The 19,957-nt window shown below is 45.1% G+C and overlaps 2 protein-coding genes across 2 annotated transcripts in view; one reads left to right on the plus strand and one right to left on the minus strand.

Annotated features, from left to right (window-relative positions):
* Positions 1-19,957, minus strand: part of LOC117808326 (epithelial cell-transforming sequence 2 oncogene-like) — a 62,049-nt gene that overhangs the window by 9,723 nt on the left and 32,369 nt on the right. The gene's annotated exons all lie outside the window — the stretch shown is intronic.
* Positions 1-19,957, plus strand: part of filip1l (filamin A interacting protein 1-like) — a 46,987-nt gene that overhangs the window by 5,915 nt on the left and 21,115 nt on the right. The window contains exons 2-4 of the mRNA XM_034678004.1: positions 13,173-13,527; positions 14,329-14,502; positions 14,590-14,768. Of these exons, the coding sequence (XP_034533895.1) occupies positions 13,186-13,527; positions 14,329-14,502; positions 14,590-14,768 (695 nt within the window). The 5' untranslated portion in view covers positions 13,173-13,185. The remainder of the gene's footprint in view (positions 1-13,172; positions 13,528-14,328; positions 14,503-14,589; positions 14,769-19,957) is intronic.

Here is a 19,957-nt window from a genome sequence, read left to right on the forward strand (position 1 = left end):
AGGAAATTACACCTGTTAAGTTTAGAAAGAGCTAGAGTGGCTGCTTCCTTCTTTCATATCTCTTTGTCTCTCTAAGCTTATTGCCTCCTGGATAGATTCTTCCAAGTGGCTCTAGTCCTCTCACAAACTTGTCCCTGGTCAATAAAGAATCAGCTTCATAGCTAACTTAATTATGTAACTAACTATAAATCTAACCCTGTGATCTGACTAATGTTGCACCCAGCTCGCAGCTTTCTCTGCAGCTCTGCATTATGTAAAAGAGATCTTTACAGTCCTCTGTGTCATGCCAACCTCAACATGAACCGGCTAACATCTCGCTGCTATTTCTGCTTTGTATTCCCACCCGGGCATCGCCTTTGGTTGTGAAATTCTTGGCATATGTAACATGATTGGATAAAGCGACACAGGTGGCAGCTTGATGCTAAAAATGCACCTCAGAAAAAAAAAAGAAACACAGGCCCCCTGGAGCCGTGCTGCGATCGCCCTCCTTCAGCTTCATCCTCCATTGTTGCCCCTCTGTGTGTTTGCTGTCGCTACAGAAACAGACCCGGGGGCTTAGCATGGCTCTGTGGCTCCTGCATACACTAAATGACAGGGTCAATTATCAGGCTATTTTCTGATGACCCACTAACATTTCAACTGCTGCCTCTTATTTAAGAGAGGCTCGGCATGTTGAGAGCACACAGGCAACTGAGCAGGGAAGGACAGCAGTGTTACAGCAGTGAGAAATGTCAGTGTTGCAGCCTGTGACAGGTAATTTACTCCCGTTAGCACGCACAGCACACAGGACAGATTTGGAAAATGTCCGAAATTGGCGTGACTTTTTACAGAGCGGGATTGTGTTTGGCAGGAGAGCGGCTGGGATGAGGCCCAGGGCTCGACAGCACACGGTGTCTGTGAGGGTGAAGGAGGGTGCATTACACCCATCTGCCAAGATGACTCATAGGCGGTGCAGGGGGGGGGCAAAGCCACAATACTGCTTCACAGTTTGGTGTCCAAGTGGTGAAGGATAAACTGCGGTTTTGGGCAGCTTGTCCTGAGCTTTAATTTCAAAACAACCTTGAATTATTTTCTCAAGCTATTCTCATCCAAATCAGAGGTTTGCAGAAACATTCACTCACTGAATCTGCCAGCATGCATCACAAAAAAACAACTACTGGTTATCAATCATAGAAATATACGAGGCTGATACACTCTGATGACTCACGCTCTGACCTGATACGAGACAACGCAAACTTTAAAGTCAGGGGAAACAAAATTGCAACGCTGCTTAAAGAACTAAAGCATCACTGAGTTTGAGAACAACAAAAACATGAGTCAGCTCAAAGAGGAACGGTGTTTTGCAGCTTGGAAGGAGCACAGTCACTGAATATTAACAAAGCCAGGAGAGGAGGCAGGGAACTGCATTATCATCTGTTCTCTCGTATCGGGGTTACCTCGGGACAAACTGCATCCCTTGTGGTTTAATTTGATGCACAGGCCAATACTTCATTACAGTGGTGTTTTAAAAAGTCACAGAGTGGGATTTGTCCTCATTTTTGGATTTGCAGAGACTCAATACACAGTTTTTCATGATTCATGTCTGATATATTATGAAATAAGACTTCACACTGATGAGGCAGAGGAGACTAATCCAAACAATCTCATTGTTTAATTTAGCCTTACCTTTCTTGAACTACTTTATCTCCTTTCAGCTCCTTGTTTTGGTTTTCCATCTCACAAAGTAGCTCTTAATGTCACTCTGACTGCTCTCAGTAAATCTCAAATCAAAGCAGCTGCTTCTCATGAAAACATAACCACTAACATTAATTCTCAAGGGCAATTACGCCTGTTTTGGTTATGCATCTTGCGGACGCTGACCCCTAGTGGCCATAAAAAAGGATGGTGGCTGTTTTGACAGCCCTGGAAACAGATTTGCATGATCACCCTTGCATTGTTGGTTATTCAAACTCCTGTGAGGGGATTTTACCTTCTTATTAAACGGCATAAAATGAACACTGATGCCACTACATGATCTACAAAAGCAAAGAGGACCACTGATGACGAGGCCGATCATTCCTATAAAGTAACTTGTGATAATTGTGACCAACATCTGGAGCTGGATGGGTCTCAAAAGGTGGGAAGGTGTCAGGAAGAGGAAGTTGGACGTGGTAGATCTCTCATCTAAAAGGAGGCAGTAGACCGTCTGGACATCTTAGCTGGGACTGACTCTGGATGGGATTAAAATCACACTGCTGCATGATGAGATCCTGATCCCCGTTAACAAAGTGCCGACAGAATCCCTGAGGACGTCTCAAACACACAAACTCCAATAATTGCTCATTACAAAGAAATCACAGCTTCCTGTTTGTCACCTAATCAGATACAGTCCTCCTCCTGATTGATCTGCTGATGTGCATTATATCCCAACACTGCGCCGTCATAAGGTCGATGCTCTAATTACAGCTCAGACATTTGACTTGTAAATAGCTGAAGGTGTGACTCATCACAAAGGTTGCTTGGTAACTGCGCAGAGGGCAGAGCTGCAGGGACGGAGACGGAGAGGTGTGAGGAGGCAAAGTTAAGCCTTCATTTAATTATCCTTCTGATAAAGTAAAGGAGGAAGCTGCGTCCACGGAGAGTCATCCTCTGGATACAGAAGTTTAAACAGATAGACCGCCGTATAGAGCCGACTCTGGACCACTTTTATCTGTGATCTAAGTGTTTGAAAGTCTCCAGCAGATACAGGAGCCTGTTATGGATGAAAAAGACCCACTTAGAATTTATTAATCCTTGGAATAAGGAAAAAGGAGCCAATCAGCTCTTCCTTTGCTTGCTATAGTCGTAAAACTTGCAGGGGCCTGACTGTGTTCGTCTCTGGAGCTGGTTTAGAGACTCAACCATCCATGCAAACTCAACACTCCTCCTTTATCACCATTGATATCCAGCTTATCTTCATTTTAACGCTTCATTTCAGAGTATAAGACAAATCTGCAGCATCTCAGTAACAGGCCTGCTGTGCTGCAGGATCCAGGCCGGGGGAAAGTCCCTCTACCTCTTGATAAATGAAACCCTGGAGCCTCTGGAGGATTCAGAGACTACAGTAAAGTTCCTCAACAGGACGTGCTCTAACACCCCCGGGCTATGTCTCGGCTATGCTCTGCAGTTCTGCCGTGCGGGGGGGGGGATTGGATGACCCCTAATTTTAGCCTGAGGTTCGACGGCCGCTGGACAGATTGGATTACAAGTAAAAAGTAGAGGACGCAGCAGTCATTAGTTTGAGGGGTGATGAAGAAACAACATCTCTACCTTCATTTGATTTATCAGTCTGTGTTTTGTGTTCCCAAAGAGCAAAGATAGTTCAAGCAGAGACTGATGATAAGCATTCAGACCTCTACTCCCATGACTGCCGTCTAAAAACACCATGAATGTGATGATAAAACAAGACTGAAGAAGACACCAGGAAACCAGAATCCCCCGGGTCTCCAACACATCTGAAAGCACCTGTAATCTTTAAGTTTATCAGTATGTGGTTTTACTTCACAGACCTCTCCTTACTAAGTCAGACACTGTACCTATTTGCACTGAGGGGCAAAGTGGCAGCATGTGCAGCAGCTGATGGATGCAGTGACCCTATAATCCTCCACTGTCAATCCTCCGTCTCCACACAGATGGATGAACAGACCAGGAATGCCTCCGTTAATGAATGAGTGAGTGGAAGCTGATGTCTTTGTTTTTGATGAGTCTGTTATCCACCTGACGCAGAGTCAGAGAGGACGCTCTGCAGAATAAAAAAACATACAATGATCACATCGTTTCAGTCTACGCTGGGTGGGATCGACTTCATTCACCATGAAGCGTGCCGTGGATGAAATCAGCAGACAGAGCGACAGCCTGCTGAACAGCTGATGAACCTTTTGACTTTCTAATCTGCTAATGGAGGAAACCTTAAGAGGAAGTTTTGTGGGGATCGTCTCTGCAAGGAAATAAAAGGGCAAAGAACTTTATTCACTGAGTCTCTCAATTATAAAACTACAACCACAGTATCTACGACCTGTCTGAGAGTCATCTCAGGCTTCTGATGATGCAGGATGTCTGCAAGTCATTAATCTAGTAATCTATCAAACATGCAGCAACTACAACAAGAGGAACGGGAGTGCAAAATGCATTTATCACGTTCAAAAACTATCATTCCAAACATGCAGTCTCATGCTTTACTACTAAATGATGATGACTAAGATGTGGAAGGTAAAATCATAACTTAAGTTTGCAAAAGAAAAGAATTAAAGAGCATAAGAGGAACTGTTCATGGAGATCTGCAGCATCAGTTCTTTGCAGCCCCTCCCAAAACTAAAAAAGTGCTGCCCTCTGCTGGATGAATGATGCTAAGAGTTCAAATAGAGACAGATTTAACCTGGAATCATTAACTAACACAAAAGCATTAGTCTAAACAAAACCTGACATAAAGACAGACTGGAGGAGTTTAAAAAATGTAAAGGACTCAAACACAGAAATATGAAAAGTGTGGAAACATATTCAACAGTTTCTATTTAAGTCTAAGTCCATGTTTGATGAGCTGTTCCATCCTTTAAGCCTTAAACATGTTCTCAATCTTAACTACATCTTATCAAATTTAAAATAGGGCATGCACAACCTCCAAATATATCAGCTGAGTGTGACATGAACAAAAAGAAGAAGAGGAAGAAGATATACTTAGTTAATCCCCGAGGGGAAGTTCCTTTTTTCACTCTGGTGTTGAATCATGCTTCACTGGAAATACACACACATGCACAAACAGGATCCTGTGAACATGCACCTACAGAGAGATGCACACGGAGAGAGGAGGGTCAGGGGGGCCCAGGAGGTGGACCGACTCCTCCACAGATACCAGACTAAACCCAAAACCCCCCACTGAAAAATAACTCCATCACAAGTCTTCATATCTTGATAAAGAATCAATCTGCTCTTATTGATTGTCATCCCTCGACTGTGGATCTTCCTCTATGAGGTTGCTCAACACAAACACTATCAGACCATATGTCAACAAAGCGGGTATGTCAGTGCTTCATCTTCCTCTTCTTCAGATCAAATCAAACATCTTTGTGACCCGACAGTCGTCTTGTTGATTGAGTGTTTTTGGAGGGGGCATGTCTGGGATGAAGAAGTGGAGATCAGGGTGTCAGGATGTTGGGGCTCGGAGGTGATCTGTCTTCTTCACTGGTGGCCCTCGAGCTGACAGATCATGTAAGTTATTCACACCCTCCAACCACAGGATCTCTCTGGTTCTGCTCCGTCATGCTGGGCGCACAGGACCCCTAAGAGGGGCCGAGGGGGGAGCAGGAACAGAGGATCACATTTTAAGTTATGGAAGGAGATGTGAGTGTTTTTAAAACGCTGCCAGATCAGGAGAGATTCAGACGGAGAGATGTTAGATGAGCCACTCGGATTTGATGATATGAAGACAGTGAAGTGGTCCAGATGTAAATCAAACCTTCTCCTATCCTCCTTTCCAAAAAACTGCTACTCAAAGTCTCACCACACAAAGAGGCAAAGTCCCACCACAGTCCATCACACAGCATCCCTCCTGCACTGAACCTCATGACCCCTCTGTGTTAAATGTACAACATTAAAACCATCCAGCAGCTCCAGACCACCAACTCAAACCCCATCATCCCTCCAGCTTCTCTTTCTCATAATCACCTGCTCCCAAACAGACAAGGTTACAGTCCGAAGACACCGAGCGGAGCACCTGCCAACGGATGAAAGCCAATACAGGATATTAAATATATTCTGCATGTCAGGGGCGTGTATCGAGGCCAGGCTAAACATAGAGACACGGTGAGAGAGCTGCAGGGAGCGTGGTGAATAAAAAACAGCATCACTGGCTCGGCTGATGTTTCTCTGATGCTGTGCTCAGAGTTAGAAAAGTAAAGTATTAGTATGCATCTTTAAAAGTGTCCTGATGTAGTGTTATAAAGTTATCTGTGCTCTTTCATTGAGACCTGCACCAAATAGCTTTAAAGTATCTAACTCCTCGTGGCAGCATGGCGCCCCCTGCTGCAAAACACATTCTTGTATTGCTCTTTATGCATAAGAATGTTATCTTTAGTCCTACAAGAGATAATGGAGGTTAAAACTTCTCATTCTTATCAGTAGATTCAGTGTTTCTGCCTCCAGTGGTGTTCATCGTCTCTGCTGAAGGACTTTGCACGCTTCACGTCCGTTCCAGCTCGATGAGTTTATCCCCATAATCAGATTTACAAACACACAGTGGAGCTAACCTCTCCCTGACTGTGCTCCTTTTCTGTTTGACATGCATGCAGGATGAAATGTTACAGTTTGTGGCCTGTCCAAAGATTTCCCCGGGTTGCATCATGCAGCAGATGCCAAAAATGCCCACGCTGACCATCTTAACTTGCATCAGCCCCTGTAGGAGCGAGTCCCTGTCTTACATCCTGGATCTGAGCTGCAGCTCCTCGTTCTGACCCCGGGTGTTCGTCCTCAGACTAAGGAGCGATGCACGACTTCAGCACAGAGGAATTCCCAAACCACTTCTCTTGTTGCTTTATAGTCCAGCAGGCTAATGATCGCAGGAAGCATCCCCGACGGTTTTATGGCACCTCATCCGACCTCCAGGCCTAGAGCGCCGATCTCTACCTGTTGCTGTGGTGACCCCTGCACTGTTTGTAAACACTTGGGTCTTTCTTTTGTTTGGCTGGATGCTGTAACCCCCTCCAGCACAGCGTGCTGCTCTTTACTCTCCGACAGTCCATCTGTCAGAGCATAGCTAACGCGTTTAACACAGTTCAATAACACTTAAGAGAGGAAACACGAGAAGCTATCGGCCTCAAACACAAGTTCAACACAAGTGTTCAATCACAGAATCTCCCTGTGTCTGTCATTTAGACAACAAGGTGGGATTATTTTGACTTCTTATCTGTCGTGGTGTCTAAAAGCTGCAAGATTAGGGTCTAAACTTTGCAGTAAGTGCAGTTTGCATGTTTGAAAGTCATCCTTAATTCAAGATATATGACCTTACTCTGCAAAATACGTCAGACATTCTCTCTGGATTTCAGGGCTTTCTTTTTGAGTCCTTCCTTTCACTGCTACCTTGCATACACAGAAGATAACACATGTTTCTGCTTGTGCATTAATTCAACTTCAGATGCAACCACGTTCTTCTCCACTAACGTCCAAAGAGAGATGATATCATGAATGCTGAGTGCTGTATTCATGCATGTGTGGTGCAATCACTGCAGAGGACAGAAAAGAAGCGTGTGCACGTAAAATGTCTCTGTGATGATAAAAACAGAATGACGTATCGTCTCACTTCACAAAGCGGATATTTGATTACACAGCCAGCAGGTGGATGCGACCTCACATTCATCACACCTGACTTCAGAGTGAAAAACGAGCGACATCTGATTTGATTTTACACACACACACACACACACACACACACCTGACGCTCCGTCGTCTCACTTCATACGGTACACGGTTAACTCTGATGTATCGATGCCTGACTGTGACGCTCTGCTGTGAGTGGACGCACGCTGGGAGGAAAACAAGCGTTTCAAATATGATTCGATTTAGCTTCCATCGTACAAAGACCGGCGTCTGGTCGGCATGATCGATTGTTCATGGGTAACAAACGGATTCTGCAACATGATGGAAGACACTGGAAGCTAACATCTCCAACAATCACTTCTTTGTTTTCCACTGCAGCTCAAACTTCTAAATGTTTTTGCACAAAAGTTTGGTTTGTGAAAGTACTCTTCATGCATGCATGGAACATTTTGTCTTCATGCCGCTTTAAAGGAGTTGAAATCTGTAGATTAAAACCTCTTCATGTTGAATGTAAACTCCCCTCAGACAAAAACTGGTTTTAGTCCCTTTAAGACTAAACAAGTGAGCTCATGAGAAGGTTGGAAAATGTTGCAGACCTCTAACAATTACTCAATGTAGTGATTTAGTGTACACTTTGTGTACAGTAGGCCGCACACCACCTCCAGATCTTCCATCTCTCCCCTCCCTCTCTTCCCTTTCTCCGCTCTCTTTTGATCTGCGTCTCTTCCCCTCAATCATATTGACAGCCGCATGATGTCAGCCTGCAGGAATTTACTCTGTAATTTGTGAGGGTGTGTGTGCATGCGTGCATATGTTATGTGAGTGGAGTGTGTGTGTGTGTGTGTTTCTACTCTCATGAAAACCGTCCACACGAGCTGCTGTTTCCGAGCATGCGGGAGAAAAGAGTGAAGAGGTGTGTTTTTTTGTGTGGCACACCTGCTTCCTCACCTTTCACCTCTCCCACTTTAACGGCCCCGGCCTCTGCTCCACTTCCAGCTCTCATGAAAAGTGAAGTCATCACTAAAGGACTCTTTTTTTAGACGGGAGTGGGCAGGTATTTAAAGGGACATTCACAACGTTTTTATATATTTGGGAAAGGCTTTTTATATTCCTGCGAGTCCCAGCAGTCCCCAAATAATACTCCTGATGGCTTTCTACGGGGTTCAGATGCAGGATGAAATAGTTGATGTCCGTTATAGACGGACTTTATGAGCGTTTCTGACTGAGCGACTGGCTCGGTGAGTTCATTCCCTAAAAACTCTTTGAATGAATGAGCCTTTTGACCTGGTAGCTAGTCGAGGAAACCTTGGTGGTCCCAGCTAGACAAGCCCAAACTGCCAACTGTTTCCAGTAACAGCTTTTGCTCTTGGCTTCGGACATTGTCCTCGCTGCTTAATGAGAGCTGGAGGTAATGGAAGGGCCTCAGGGAAGGAGAGGAGGAAAGTAAAGGATGGTGGGTGGGGGGGGGGGATTTATGAATGAATAAGCAAGCTGTTTTTATTAATGATGCTAATTTTGAGTCATGCGACAGTACGGCTCTGGTTTGAGCCCTCTTACTTTGGTCCAAACTGTGAATTTAAATGAGTATTGACAGCGCACCTCCATCTCCCTCCTTTTGTAAGACCACCTCGTTGTGGGCTGACATTACGAGCTGGTGGAGAGGAGGCATGTGCAGGAATATCGGCTGCACTGTCGGGTGCTTAAGTTACAACAAAACATGCAATAATGGCCTCTGATTTGAAAGTAGCATAAAGATACAGACTCACATGAAGTACATAAACTTTAAATTGGCAGTGAATGTACTGTTGACTAAGATTACCCCTCTCAAACTTGCATATTCTGAGCATAGTGGCATACATAGTGAACATTTCACTCTAAGCAATGCGGCGTCAGCTCTAGCTTTACTTTGCTTAACAAACTCTCTCTTTGTGTGCGTGTGTCCACTTGCTGCAGCTCTTTAGAAACTCCTGTGTATGCACACATGTTATACATTCAATTATAAATGCATGCATACCTGAAATGAGAAGTCATAGAGCCTGTAAACTAAAAAAAGGAACATTCATTAATCCTCTCTCTGTGTATTATTGAGTTTGTGCTTGAATGATTCCTTTCAATGTGTCGTCTTTATTGCCCCAAACCGAGCTGAGCGGCCAAGTTCCTTGCATAAGATCTGAGCACCTGTTAATCATAATAACATCACCTTCTGGCAGCGATCCCTGCTCACAAAATAATAAAAAAAAGACTGCTGGAGTTTATTCAAGCTGCTCTGACAGAAACGCCTGACACTCGCTGGATGGGATTAGTAAGAGGACAAAGCAGGGATAAGTCATCTCTGGGCAGTTTTACACATGTCACACACCCGTTCATGCTCGCTGTTATCCACAGTAAGTGCTTCAACAGATGGAGCTGTTATTATTGCGTTAGAGGCACAGGTAGAGACTTGATAAGAGGAGGTCGACAGATTACGTCCAACACTTTCCCACAGAGTGGAAACCTAAACTGCAGTTCATCGAGTGTCCACTTGAGGCTGGCTCCAAAAGCCAAGGAAACCCCATTAACACTCATGTTAAGTAGGCAATTACTACAGAAGGGATTAGAAACCAAAACTACTTCATCATGGTTCGCAACAAGATCATGGAGGTAAAATAGGAGCATACTTTGTTGTGTGATTAGCTATTTTTGAAGCTACTGATGTAAGAAGGAAGGACAATAAGGAAGAGGAACTTGTAAATATTGATTTGTTTGAATCTGAGGGAAACAATTCATCAACTAATATCATTATTCTTGATTTAATCTCCCTCAAACATCCTCCAAGGCTTTGAAGGGGTTATCTGAGGTCTCAAAGCAACACATGTCAACTAATTACCTCTGTGTTTTGGCAGTTTTATCTTCACACCTTCTCCACGCTGACGACACAACACTGTCATGGAGCAAATATGTGCCCACACAGCGAGCACAAGCGTTTTTAAGAGCCAGTGATTTTTGCCTCCTCCAGCACAGGAAGGCCCAAAGGAAATTTCCAAACAGCGTCTTTTTTTCTTGAGCAGGGACGCCGTCCAAAGTCAATTAACACCCTGTGTTTATTTGGATTTAGGCTGTGATGCTGCGAAACTGACAGTGATGGGATTTGAGGGCTTAATGGTGGAGAAAAGTCAGATTAACTTTGCTTTTCTGACACCCAGAGGAGTTTAACTGCCTGATTACATGAGCAGTGTCTTGTTAAAAAGTATTATTTTTGAGATATATCTTTAAAACTTCACATAAAAAGCTCATGTTTTATAAATCTTTGGGTTTAAATTTGCAAAAGGAGAAGTCCTCTGGGAGCAGAGTCAGTGTTTGGGTAATGGAAGAAAGGTGTAAAGGAGTCTAACGACGGTTCAACCAATTATTTACACCACCACTTGAACACAAATCAGCCCAGTTTTAGCCAGTTTTACGGCCTTTCTCACCACATTAATGTGTGTCAGAATCTGGACCCTGTTCTCAGAGTTTCCAATAACTAATAACACAATTCACAAAGATCAGGGACATCACTTTCCAGAGATATAGCAGCGATCTCCAAAGCAATTTACTCATCTCCCACGACGGCAGTAAGGGATTGATTTGGAGATACGTCAGATCCAGAGTGGAGCTATTTTCCCGTCCCCTCTGTGAACTTCTTTATGAACTATGTGATATATTTGTGATCCATCTTGGAGATTTTGCAGATATGTGATACTTGCACATGTAGGAATCCCGGCGGGGCTGCGCAACATGTCTGTGACCCTCGGGTTTGTTGCACAATCTGGCTTCTCAACTGTGTCCTGCAGCTTTCCATGCATGTGTTTGTTGCATCATGGCTTCGTTAATCTCCACCGGCTGTTGTGCAGGAGTGACTGAAAGCTACATTAATTATGCATGTAGGATCATTAGACAGGATACATACTGTTCTAATGACGCTTTGGATAAGGTTACAAACACCCAGAGTTACATACTGTAGAACACACACACTCTCTCTCACACACACATCAAGCTGGTTTGTCTACATCTGAGTAAGTTGATGTGGAGTCTGTCTTAGACTGCAGGGAATTACCTCAGCTCTGAATCATGTGGCGCCTAGCCTAGAGTGTGCACAATGCAATCACCCAGCCATCTTTCTTACTCATAAACTGTCAGAGGGCCTCACACAAAGGCCGACACACACCGCCGCAGTTTGAACACAATGTTTCGAAGGTGCAATTAAAGCGTGTCAGGCGGATTCTGTCAGGGATGTGAGATGTTCCTCTCTATCTTAAGACTCAGTTATGCAAAACACGCGAGTCCTTTATGTTGGGATGGACGTTAAAGATGGTTGGTCAAGATGGAGCTTGTTGTTTACTCAGTTTTCACAGGCTGCTTAATAATCTGATGATCTCCTAAAACCAAGCCCCCCATAAGAGCTCAGATCATCTGTACTTCAGGGAGGCTGTTGAGTGTTTTTGGAAACTTTCTCATTACTAATCGGAAGTGGACTTTTACGAGCGTTGAGTGTTGCCTTCCACAGAAAGCTGAGGATATAAAAACTGGGTTGAGAAATATCACATTTAGCAACACTAACTTCTCCAGCTCCATCAGAGAACTTCTGCATACACGATGATGTAATGCCTTCAGGCGGATTGTTCCCCTCAAACATCAAACACTCAGAAATGAGTCTCGGCATGTTATTTGCTCCGGCCCTAGTTTGTCTTTCACATGTGTTTACTTTAGCTGAATATAAAGGTGAAGAAGTAATAACTCTCTTGGCACTGGGAGCTCCACAGCTCTGTCGCAGCTTACGACATTCATGTATTTATGATAGCTCGATTTATCATCTTCAGTGAGTCACTGAATGGTCCATTCATAAACCAGATGTCACAAAGACACACTGTGTACTCCAAAACAGACCATGATGCTTTTTAAGTCCCGGCTCTCTGTGATGTTCCCCCCTTTTTTCCGATTCCCCTCTCTTTCCCCAAACACATCGACCACCTATCATCATCAAGTAGGTACACAAGAACACAGTCCACGCTTGGATCCTCTGGCAGGCTGATTCCAGCTGCCTCTTTCTGGGCAGAAATTTCATGCTATGGTGAAATTCATCGACCGTAAATAACAGCCGTCAGTTTTTGGGTAATTTGTTGCGACAGGACTTCGGGTTCAAGTTCCAAAAGGGTTCTGGCAGCGTCAGAGAGTATGTGGCGTAATCACGCTCTGTGGTCGATGGCACGACGCTGCGATGATGACTGTATCTGCAGAGTGACTAATAATAACATGTCGGGTAATGACGACACGCTGACGGCAAGAGAGGAGGATGTAATGTGTACATCTGGAGTACGATGATAGAGTAGGTATTATCTGCACAGAGTGACGCGAGCAAGACGTATGTCTGTCATGTCTCTGAGGCCGTGTAGCAGAGCTGACTCATACATTCACTCTCTTCTTGTTTGTCCTCTGTGCTTTGTTTGGATGTCTTCCTTCCTCTGAAGTGAAAGGTTTGTTTGGGGGATATTTGGGATTTATAGGCAGGTTAAGTGAAAGTGCCGTCCATATTCACTCACACCTTTATTTCCATGGCCAGAATCACTTCATCAGTCACAAAGTGTATCTACTGGATGCAACAAACCCTGCAGATTGATGACACATGACAGCATAATAAAGTCTGAGAGGGATTTGTTTTTGAAGCCCGACAAAGAGAAGGTCACTGGCTCAAATTTGGCACAGTGTGAAGTGTGTGTTTATGCCTTTGTGAGGAAACAAGTGATGCAAATGACTCTCAAAGCCAAGCACAAGAAACTGGTGTTCAAAATTAACATGCAAACACCTTTAACCTTGCGTCTTCTCTTCCTCAGCAGGTAGAGGAACATGCGATCCCGCAGCAACAGTCTGGAAGACGTGACCAAGGCCAAGCTGTCGCAGCAGCACACAGATGCACGAAAGACTTCTGCAGAGCGGGAGGACCCCGCAGGAAGGACTGAGCGTCGCAGCCGTCACAGAGAACCTCCCGACGACACCGGCACCATCCAACGGAATCACAAGATGAGCAAGAACGGCACATGTGCGAGTGGGAGTGGCAGTGGGAGTGGAAGCGGGAGTAGCAACACCAGTACCAGCGGTGCAGCGAAGGGTGGTCGCAGGGAGAAGGGCAGGGACCTTTCCCGGGATGATCTCGTCTTCCTCCTGAGCCTGCTGGAAGGAGAGCTGCAGGTAATTCAAGCAGTGGGACTTAACCCTGGGAACAGTAGCAGAGCGGCCTCCAGACGTGGCATCAGCCCAAGTCGGACATATAGTCAGACAGTCAGAGAGTGGGCACTCGACGTGGACTAAAAGCCAGTGTTAATGGAGAGCGAACAGCTGAGACTGCTTACTGTCATACCAGCTCTGGGTCCAGGAATCCCCTGGCACTGTTGTTGTGTGATAGAAACAAGGCAAAGTTTGTCTTAATGCGAGCAAGCAGTCTTCAAATCATGGGTTCTTTTAAAAACTGGACATCTCTTTATTTCTCCTTCTGTTGATCTGTTTGTGGTTATCAAACTCATAATTCATGTTCGTTAAACTAGCTGCAGAGAGATCTCCCTGTGCCTCCTTAATGCTGCCAAAGAACGTCTTGGGTACTCATGCACGTGGAGGAGAAACACTTCTGTGGTTCTTTAGCGATGGTCACAGTTTAGTGCATAAAGGAAGAACATTTCAGTGATCTATGGGACTGTTTTAAAGGAATCTGAAGCTCAGTTTCCACACCACATTGATATAAATGTTCAATCCAGTAGAGGATTTGAAGCTGACAGTTCTCAGTTGAGGGAGTAACTCAGTCATAAGTGCATTTCTGTCAGAGATGACCGCTCTAGGACCCAGACAAGGTCAAACTCAGTTATTAATATTGAGGTTATTTATTAGCTGTGGCTTCAGATTTATCTCTAGCTGTCTTGCTCCTGCAGTATTTGCTTCTCTTTATGTTGATCCACAAAATACACTCTCACCACATCCACCTTTTCCCCCCCACTACAGGCCAGAGATGAGGTGATCACGGTGCTGAAAGCAGAGAAAATTGACTTGGCTCTGTTGGAGGCCAAATATGGATTTGTCACACCACAGAAAGTCCTTCAGGCCCTGCAGAGAGACTCGATCCAGGGCAAGTCTGAAATCCTCCAGGAAGACATCTACGAGAGGCCCATGGAAGAGGTAACAAACTCTTAAGTGCAGAGCGACTTAAATCCCTTCTCTGACTGTCTGAGCGGTTTAAAAGTGACAGATGTTTTTTCTCTGCAGCTGGACAAGCTGGTGGAGAAGCAGAGGGAGACGTACCGGCGGATGCTGGAGCAGCTGCTGATGGTGGAGCAGTCGCACAAGCAGGCCCTGTACAAGCTGGAGGACGAGAAGAGGAACCACGGAGAGTTCATGAAGAAGAGCGACGAGTTCACCAACTTGCTGGAGAAGGAGCGCGAGAGGTCAGTGTGTGAACCGGAGCTCAGGGGGTCCCTGAGGTGTGCAGAATAGACACAAATGGGGGTTGAGCCTCGTGATGTCCAAAACCTTTAGATTGAAGGCCACCAGTGGAGTCTCCCCCCTGCTGGTCATTACAGAGACCACATACTAGGACAGTACGAGAGACCCTCTTGTGCGAGATGCTATAAATGAATGATAGAAAAACAATGAGCCATAAAGACTCTCTGCACGTTTCATTAAAACCCAATAGGTAGAACAGTCTGTGTCAAACTACCTTGGAGGTACAACGCTGCTAACAGTACTGAGCTCAGCCCCTGGGTGCTGTATCAACCTGAAGCCAAAACTGCAACCAGCATTTGGCAGTAACTGTCCTCGCTGTCCCTGCAGCATGAGTGTCTTTACGAGTGAATGCCAGCGTGCTCTTCAGAGTTAAGAGGCCTCTCGAGCTTTGGAAAGTGGTGAACAAACTCTTTATCTTTTCCCCCGAGCCTGTGATGAAGTATCAGGACAGAGGCCCCTGAGTGTCTTGCTCATAAGCTGTATTTTAGTAGAATAGGAGATCAAATCCTCCACCCAGCTCCACAAAGTCTTGCACTGCCAGATATAAATGTCTTTATAATCCCATGTAATGTTAGCATTAAATCAGTGTACCTCTGGATTACAGAGGGAAAAACCAGGCTAATGTATTCCATTATTGTTTTTCCCATGACCTGCAAGAAGTCCTTAACTTTTATTATCACCTTTTATTGAACGGCTCTGCACAAACCTGGAGCAAACGGAGAGTTTTTACTGGAGACGGTCCAGCCACCGAGAGAAGGGAGGCGAGAGTCTGCGGACAGATAATTTAGGTTGGAGCTCGGATACACAAATAAGCTTTACATTTACAGCCGGGCTTTATGGGAGCTGTGAGGATATTTGTGAAGCAGAGTGAAAAACCATATCTCTGGATGACTTCCCCTGCAGTTCAGTGTGAGCTGAAGGAAAGCTGAGAGGCAGCCGCTCAGAGCGAGGACACTTAGAGATCAGGGTTTCATGCACTGATTGCATAATGTGCTCGTTCTCTAAACACCCAAACGTGAAAGAATTACGTTGCATTTGCTTGAATTTGCAGTTTTGCTTGCACTGTGTTCTAGGTGTTCGTGATCCCTGCAGGACTCAGACATTTGAAGGTCTTGTATAAAACCATTTCAGTAGCTGATCGACCAGGAAGTGTGAAATGTGCGGCCTCAGTGCCAAGCACGGATTTGTGTTTCTGCAGCAATCCTGGTAACACTTATGCTATCAAGTGCTATGAAATCCAACGAGCCATTTACAAGCCCTGATAACAGATGCAGTGTGTTGTGAGTCTTAGCTGCAGTGTGTTTGTGTTAAACCTCATGCTCCACGTCGGGTATCACTACTGTTTAAGATCACTGTGCAGACATGTTGCACAAGTCTCAATGCCTCAAATGGGGAAACTTATATCTGTAAATACTGCAACGTGAGAGCAGTCTGGAATGAATTATTCGGTGTTGTTTCACGTTGCCAGCTCAGACTGAGATGGATGAAGGCCAAAGGTGGAAACATGTCTGACTGATTTCTTCTGTAAATGTCACAGAGAGCTGTTACAGTACAGCGCAGTGTTTACTGCTTCCTCAGCAATATCACGTATCACTCACACAACCCTCAAAAAAAGTCATCTACAACACATTCAAGGTTCACACCCTTAAAAAACACTCCTCATGCACGCTCAGCGGTTTCATTTCACAATGGAAACACAGCTGGACGCCGGCCCGTGACCTATTTGGGACAATCACATCACCGCGCTGTAGCTGAGGCTGAATGTTTAAGTTGGAGCGGAGGACGGTAGTGACGACGGTCTGCGCTTTGTCACCGGGCATGTCGGAAAAGACGGGCTGCCATGAAAAATAGAGCGTGGTCCAGAGTCGAGCTAATTACCTCGTGAGAAATGGCGAACAGATTTATGCGACTGAGAGCAAAAAAAGGGAAAAGTAAGCTAATGGCTGTGAGAAGCATCAATCATGCAGCGTGTTCAACAAGACGCCACATTACATGGAAATACTTGATGATGCTGTTTTTATTTTGGGTCCTGGGTTTGCTCGCAGGCTTCAGCGTGGGTGCATCTACAGGGACATGGATGATTATTAGTAACACTGCTCTGTAAGTATGCACATTAGAAAGGTCTCTTGGTTGGTAATTGAGGAGCTTAGTTTAATGGAACATGTTTTTAGTTTGCTTGTTTGAGCCAAACTCACTTGGACAACACAGAAAGCAAAGATGTCGGCACAATTAGTATCTAAGTGTTCATTGAAAACACACATTATCATGCACAGACCCCCCTGGTGCAGCTCTGACTCACTGCTATTACGTCATGTCATTGTTCTCCATTTTAATAAGGTTTACAAGACACTTTCTGTGGTTTCGCTGGGTGGTTCGTGTGGAACTACATCTTGGTTGGGGGGCAGCGACTTCCTCGAGTTTAGTGTTTACTCTGAGGTCATCTGGCGACCAGCAGGGACTCCGAAATCTACAACTTTGTGTTTTTAATGAGCCGTACGCCGACCACACACTTTGAAAGACTTACTAAAAAACTGAACCCTGAAATATCTGATGACATTTTGGTCACAGAAGATCAAATTTTGCAAGACTAGCCATCAATTACAAAACACCAAAATACTACAAGAGTCACAGCTGTGTCTTTTTGTGAGCTGGTTTGTGTTAACCTCAGCGGTCCAAGCCTTAACCGAGCGGCAACTTCTGATGTTAATTAATGAAGCAGAGTGCTAAAAACTGCAGTTCCTCGAGTGTCCACTGGAGCCCAAGAGACGCCATTAACTCCACCTCATCGCCTCCTTCGATTGAGGTACAGTCAGACTTTCCAAAATGGAAACAGCCATTATCTCCTAGGAGAAACAAGCTGCCGTTACAGGAGGGTCATCTCTACTCATTACAATGAGGGATAACCTCTTTGAACTCCCAGAGCTGTTGACACAAAGCTTTAACAGGATATATGTCCATCATAAAACAGTCCATTGATTCTCTTAAGCTGTAGCAGCAGCAGCAGCAGCAGCAGCAGCCTTGTCATCGAGCCGGCCTGAAGCAGAGAGAAACACCGAATCCCCGGAGAGCCTGAGTAAACGACATTTTTAGTCCTTCGCCCAAAACACAAAACCCAGAGTTTGTTCAGCGGCTTCTGTTCTGCTCTGCACACCTTCCAAAACATTATTACAGAGGGGAAGGAAAACTGCAAACCTCAAAATAGCTTTGACTTCTCGAAGGGAAAAGCCACTTATCGCTTGTTTGAGGAGAGGTAAAACAGCTCTCTGTGTTTTGGAGAGCGGCTGCCACGGCCCGGCATGTTCACTACACGAGGCACCACGTTGCAGTGGGCTTTAATTTCACTCTTGTTAATGTGTTGCTGTAAGATGCATTTCAGCTGCATGGAATCATTTCCTTTTACAAGACCTCGGAGAGCAGCAAGCCGTGATTACATCCTTGGATTATGTGCAGCAGGACAAAAGCTTTCTTCCCTTCTTGAAAGCGGAGATCTCACACTGTAGACGTATAAACTCCTCGTCTCCTGCTGCCTTTTTTAATTGACCTTTTTACGTAGCGGGGCGCCTCTGACTGCCGCCTGACCTCCTCCCTGGAAGCCCTAAAAAGCATGTAAATCAGGGCAGGGGGTCGGGGATGAACCTGGCTCCCTTCTGATTAATTAGCGATTGAGCGTCCATCCGTCCGTGAGTGATGACCTCATCGTTCGCCGGGTACAGCGGGAGCAGCAGGGGTGTGAGAGTGAGCGCGGCGTCCTAACCATCAGCAGATGTGACTTTAAAACATGACTTCAGCACGCATGCTGCATGAATTCTGCTCGTCTTTGTTCTTTTTTCGCAGAGAAAACAGAGGACAGGGAGTGAATTTTATGACCATCTGCATCCTCTGATTTCACGCACAGCAAAGAAAAAACTCAAGATCGCGGCTCATGTTTGGAACACGCCGACTCGTGTCGATGCGAGGAGCCGGGTACTGAAATACGAGCCGGCTCATCCTTGCTATCTTTACCATTTAAAGCTACAGCGGGGCGGCTTCGTGTGTGGATGTCTCCAGATGGCATGAAACATGAACTTGGATACCTACAGCTCCTCTGATTTAATCTCAGGAAAATGCACACAGCACCTCATGTGCAGCGAGCCAGCTGGTCTGGGATCAGTTTAGACCAAAGAGAGAGGAGAGTCAAACGGTCCTGCTGTGACTGAGTGAAGGTTTCTTGATAAGGAGTCTTGCTTGGTGCTGTTGGAGTTTTATAAGTGCTACAAAATCAACAAGAGAGGCTAGTTTCTTAAAATAAAAGGAGTCTCCTGATCTCATGTAGATCCTCCTCAAGTCATCTGATGATGAAGCCTTGAAGTCAGATGTCAGGGGATTGGATGCCACTTTATTTCTAATGATTAATACCAATAAGATGTTTGTACTTTCCCCTACAGATCATGCACTCTGTCTTCTCTGCACTTCATTAGTCACGAGTCTTGCACAATAAATTTAGGCCGTTATGGGGAAGTCCAACAGTCCTGAGTGTCATGGAAACAAAGCTTTGGGAAAACAGCCGGGAGATGATCGGAAACAAAAGCATGTCAGTGTAATTTACTGGCACAATAAGTTGTAATCATTCTAACTGAGGGTTTTTCTTTACACTAGATTAAAAGACCAGTAGCTGCAAAACGTGACACCACATGACCTTCCTCCTCTTCCTCCTCCTCCTCCTCCTGCTCCTCCGTAATGGTTTGCAGGGCACACAATATATCTTCATGCCATCTGGTTGACTTAAGTGCAGCGCGGGGTGACATCACTCATGTGGATCAGATCGAGAACATTCTTGAGCAGTGTCCTCATCATCGCTGAGATACTTATTATCCAGACCTGCCCTGTTCTTTGAAAACAGAACACAGAGGTTTGGGATTTTTTTTTATTTAACGATCTGGGATTTTTGGGGTTTTATTAATTATCTGTGCTGGTTCACCTCAGCTCAGGTTGTGAACTCTGCAGGAAATATAAAGCTGCACTGTGTTTTCGAGGATGTTTTTAAAGCATCTGTATGCACACACGCTCTGTCTTCACCTTTATGTCTGCGAGGAGACGTGGATCTGCCTCATTCATCAACCCGAGCTGACACAGGACTGCTGATCTTTTAGCG

The sequence above is a fragment of the Notolabrus celidotus genome, chromosome 24 (assembly GCF_009762535.1).
Source record: "Notolabrus celidotus isolate fNotCel1 chromosome 24, fNotCel1.pri, whole genome shotgun sequence".
Classification (NCBI taxonomy): Eukaryota; Metazoa; Chordata; class Actinopteri; order Labriformes; family Labridae; genus Notolabrus; species Notolabrus celidotus.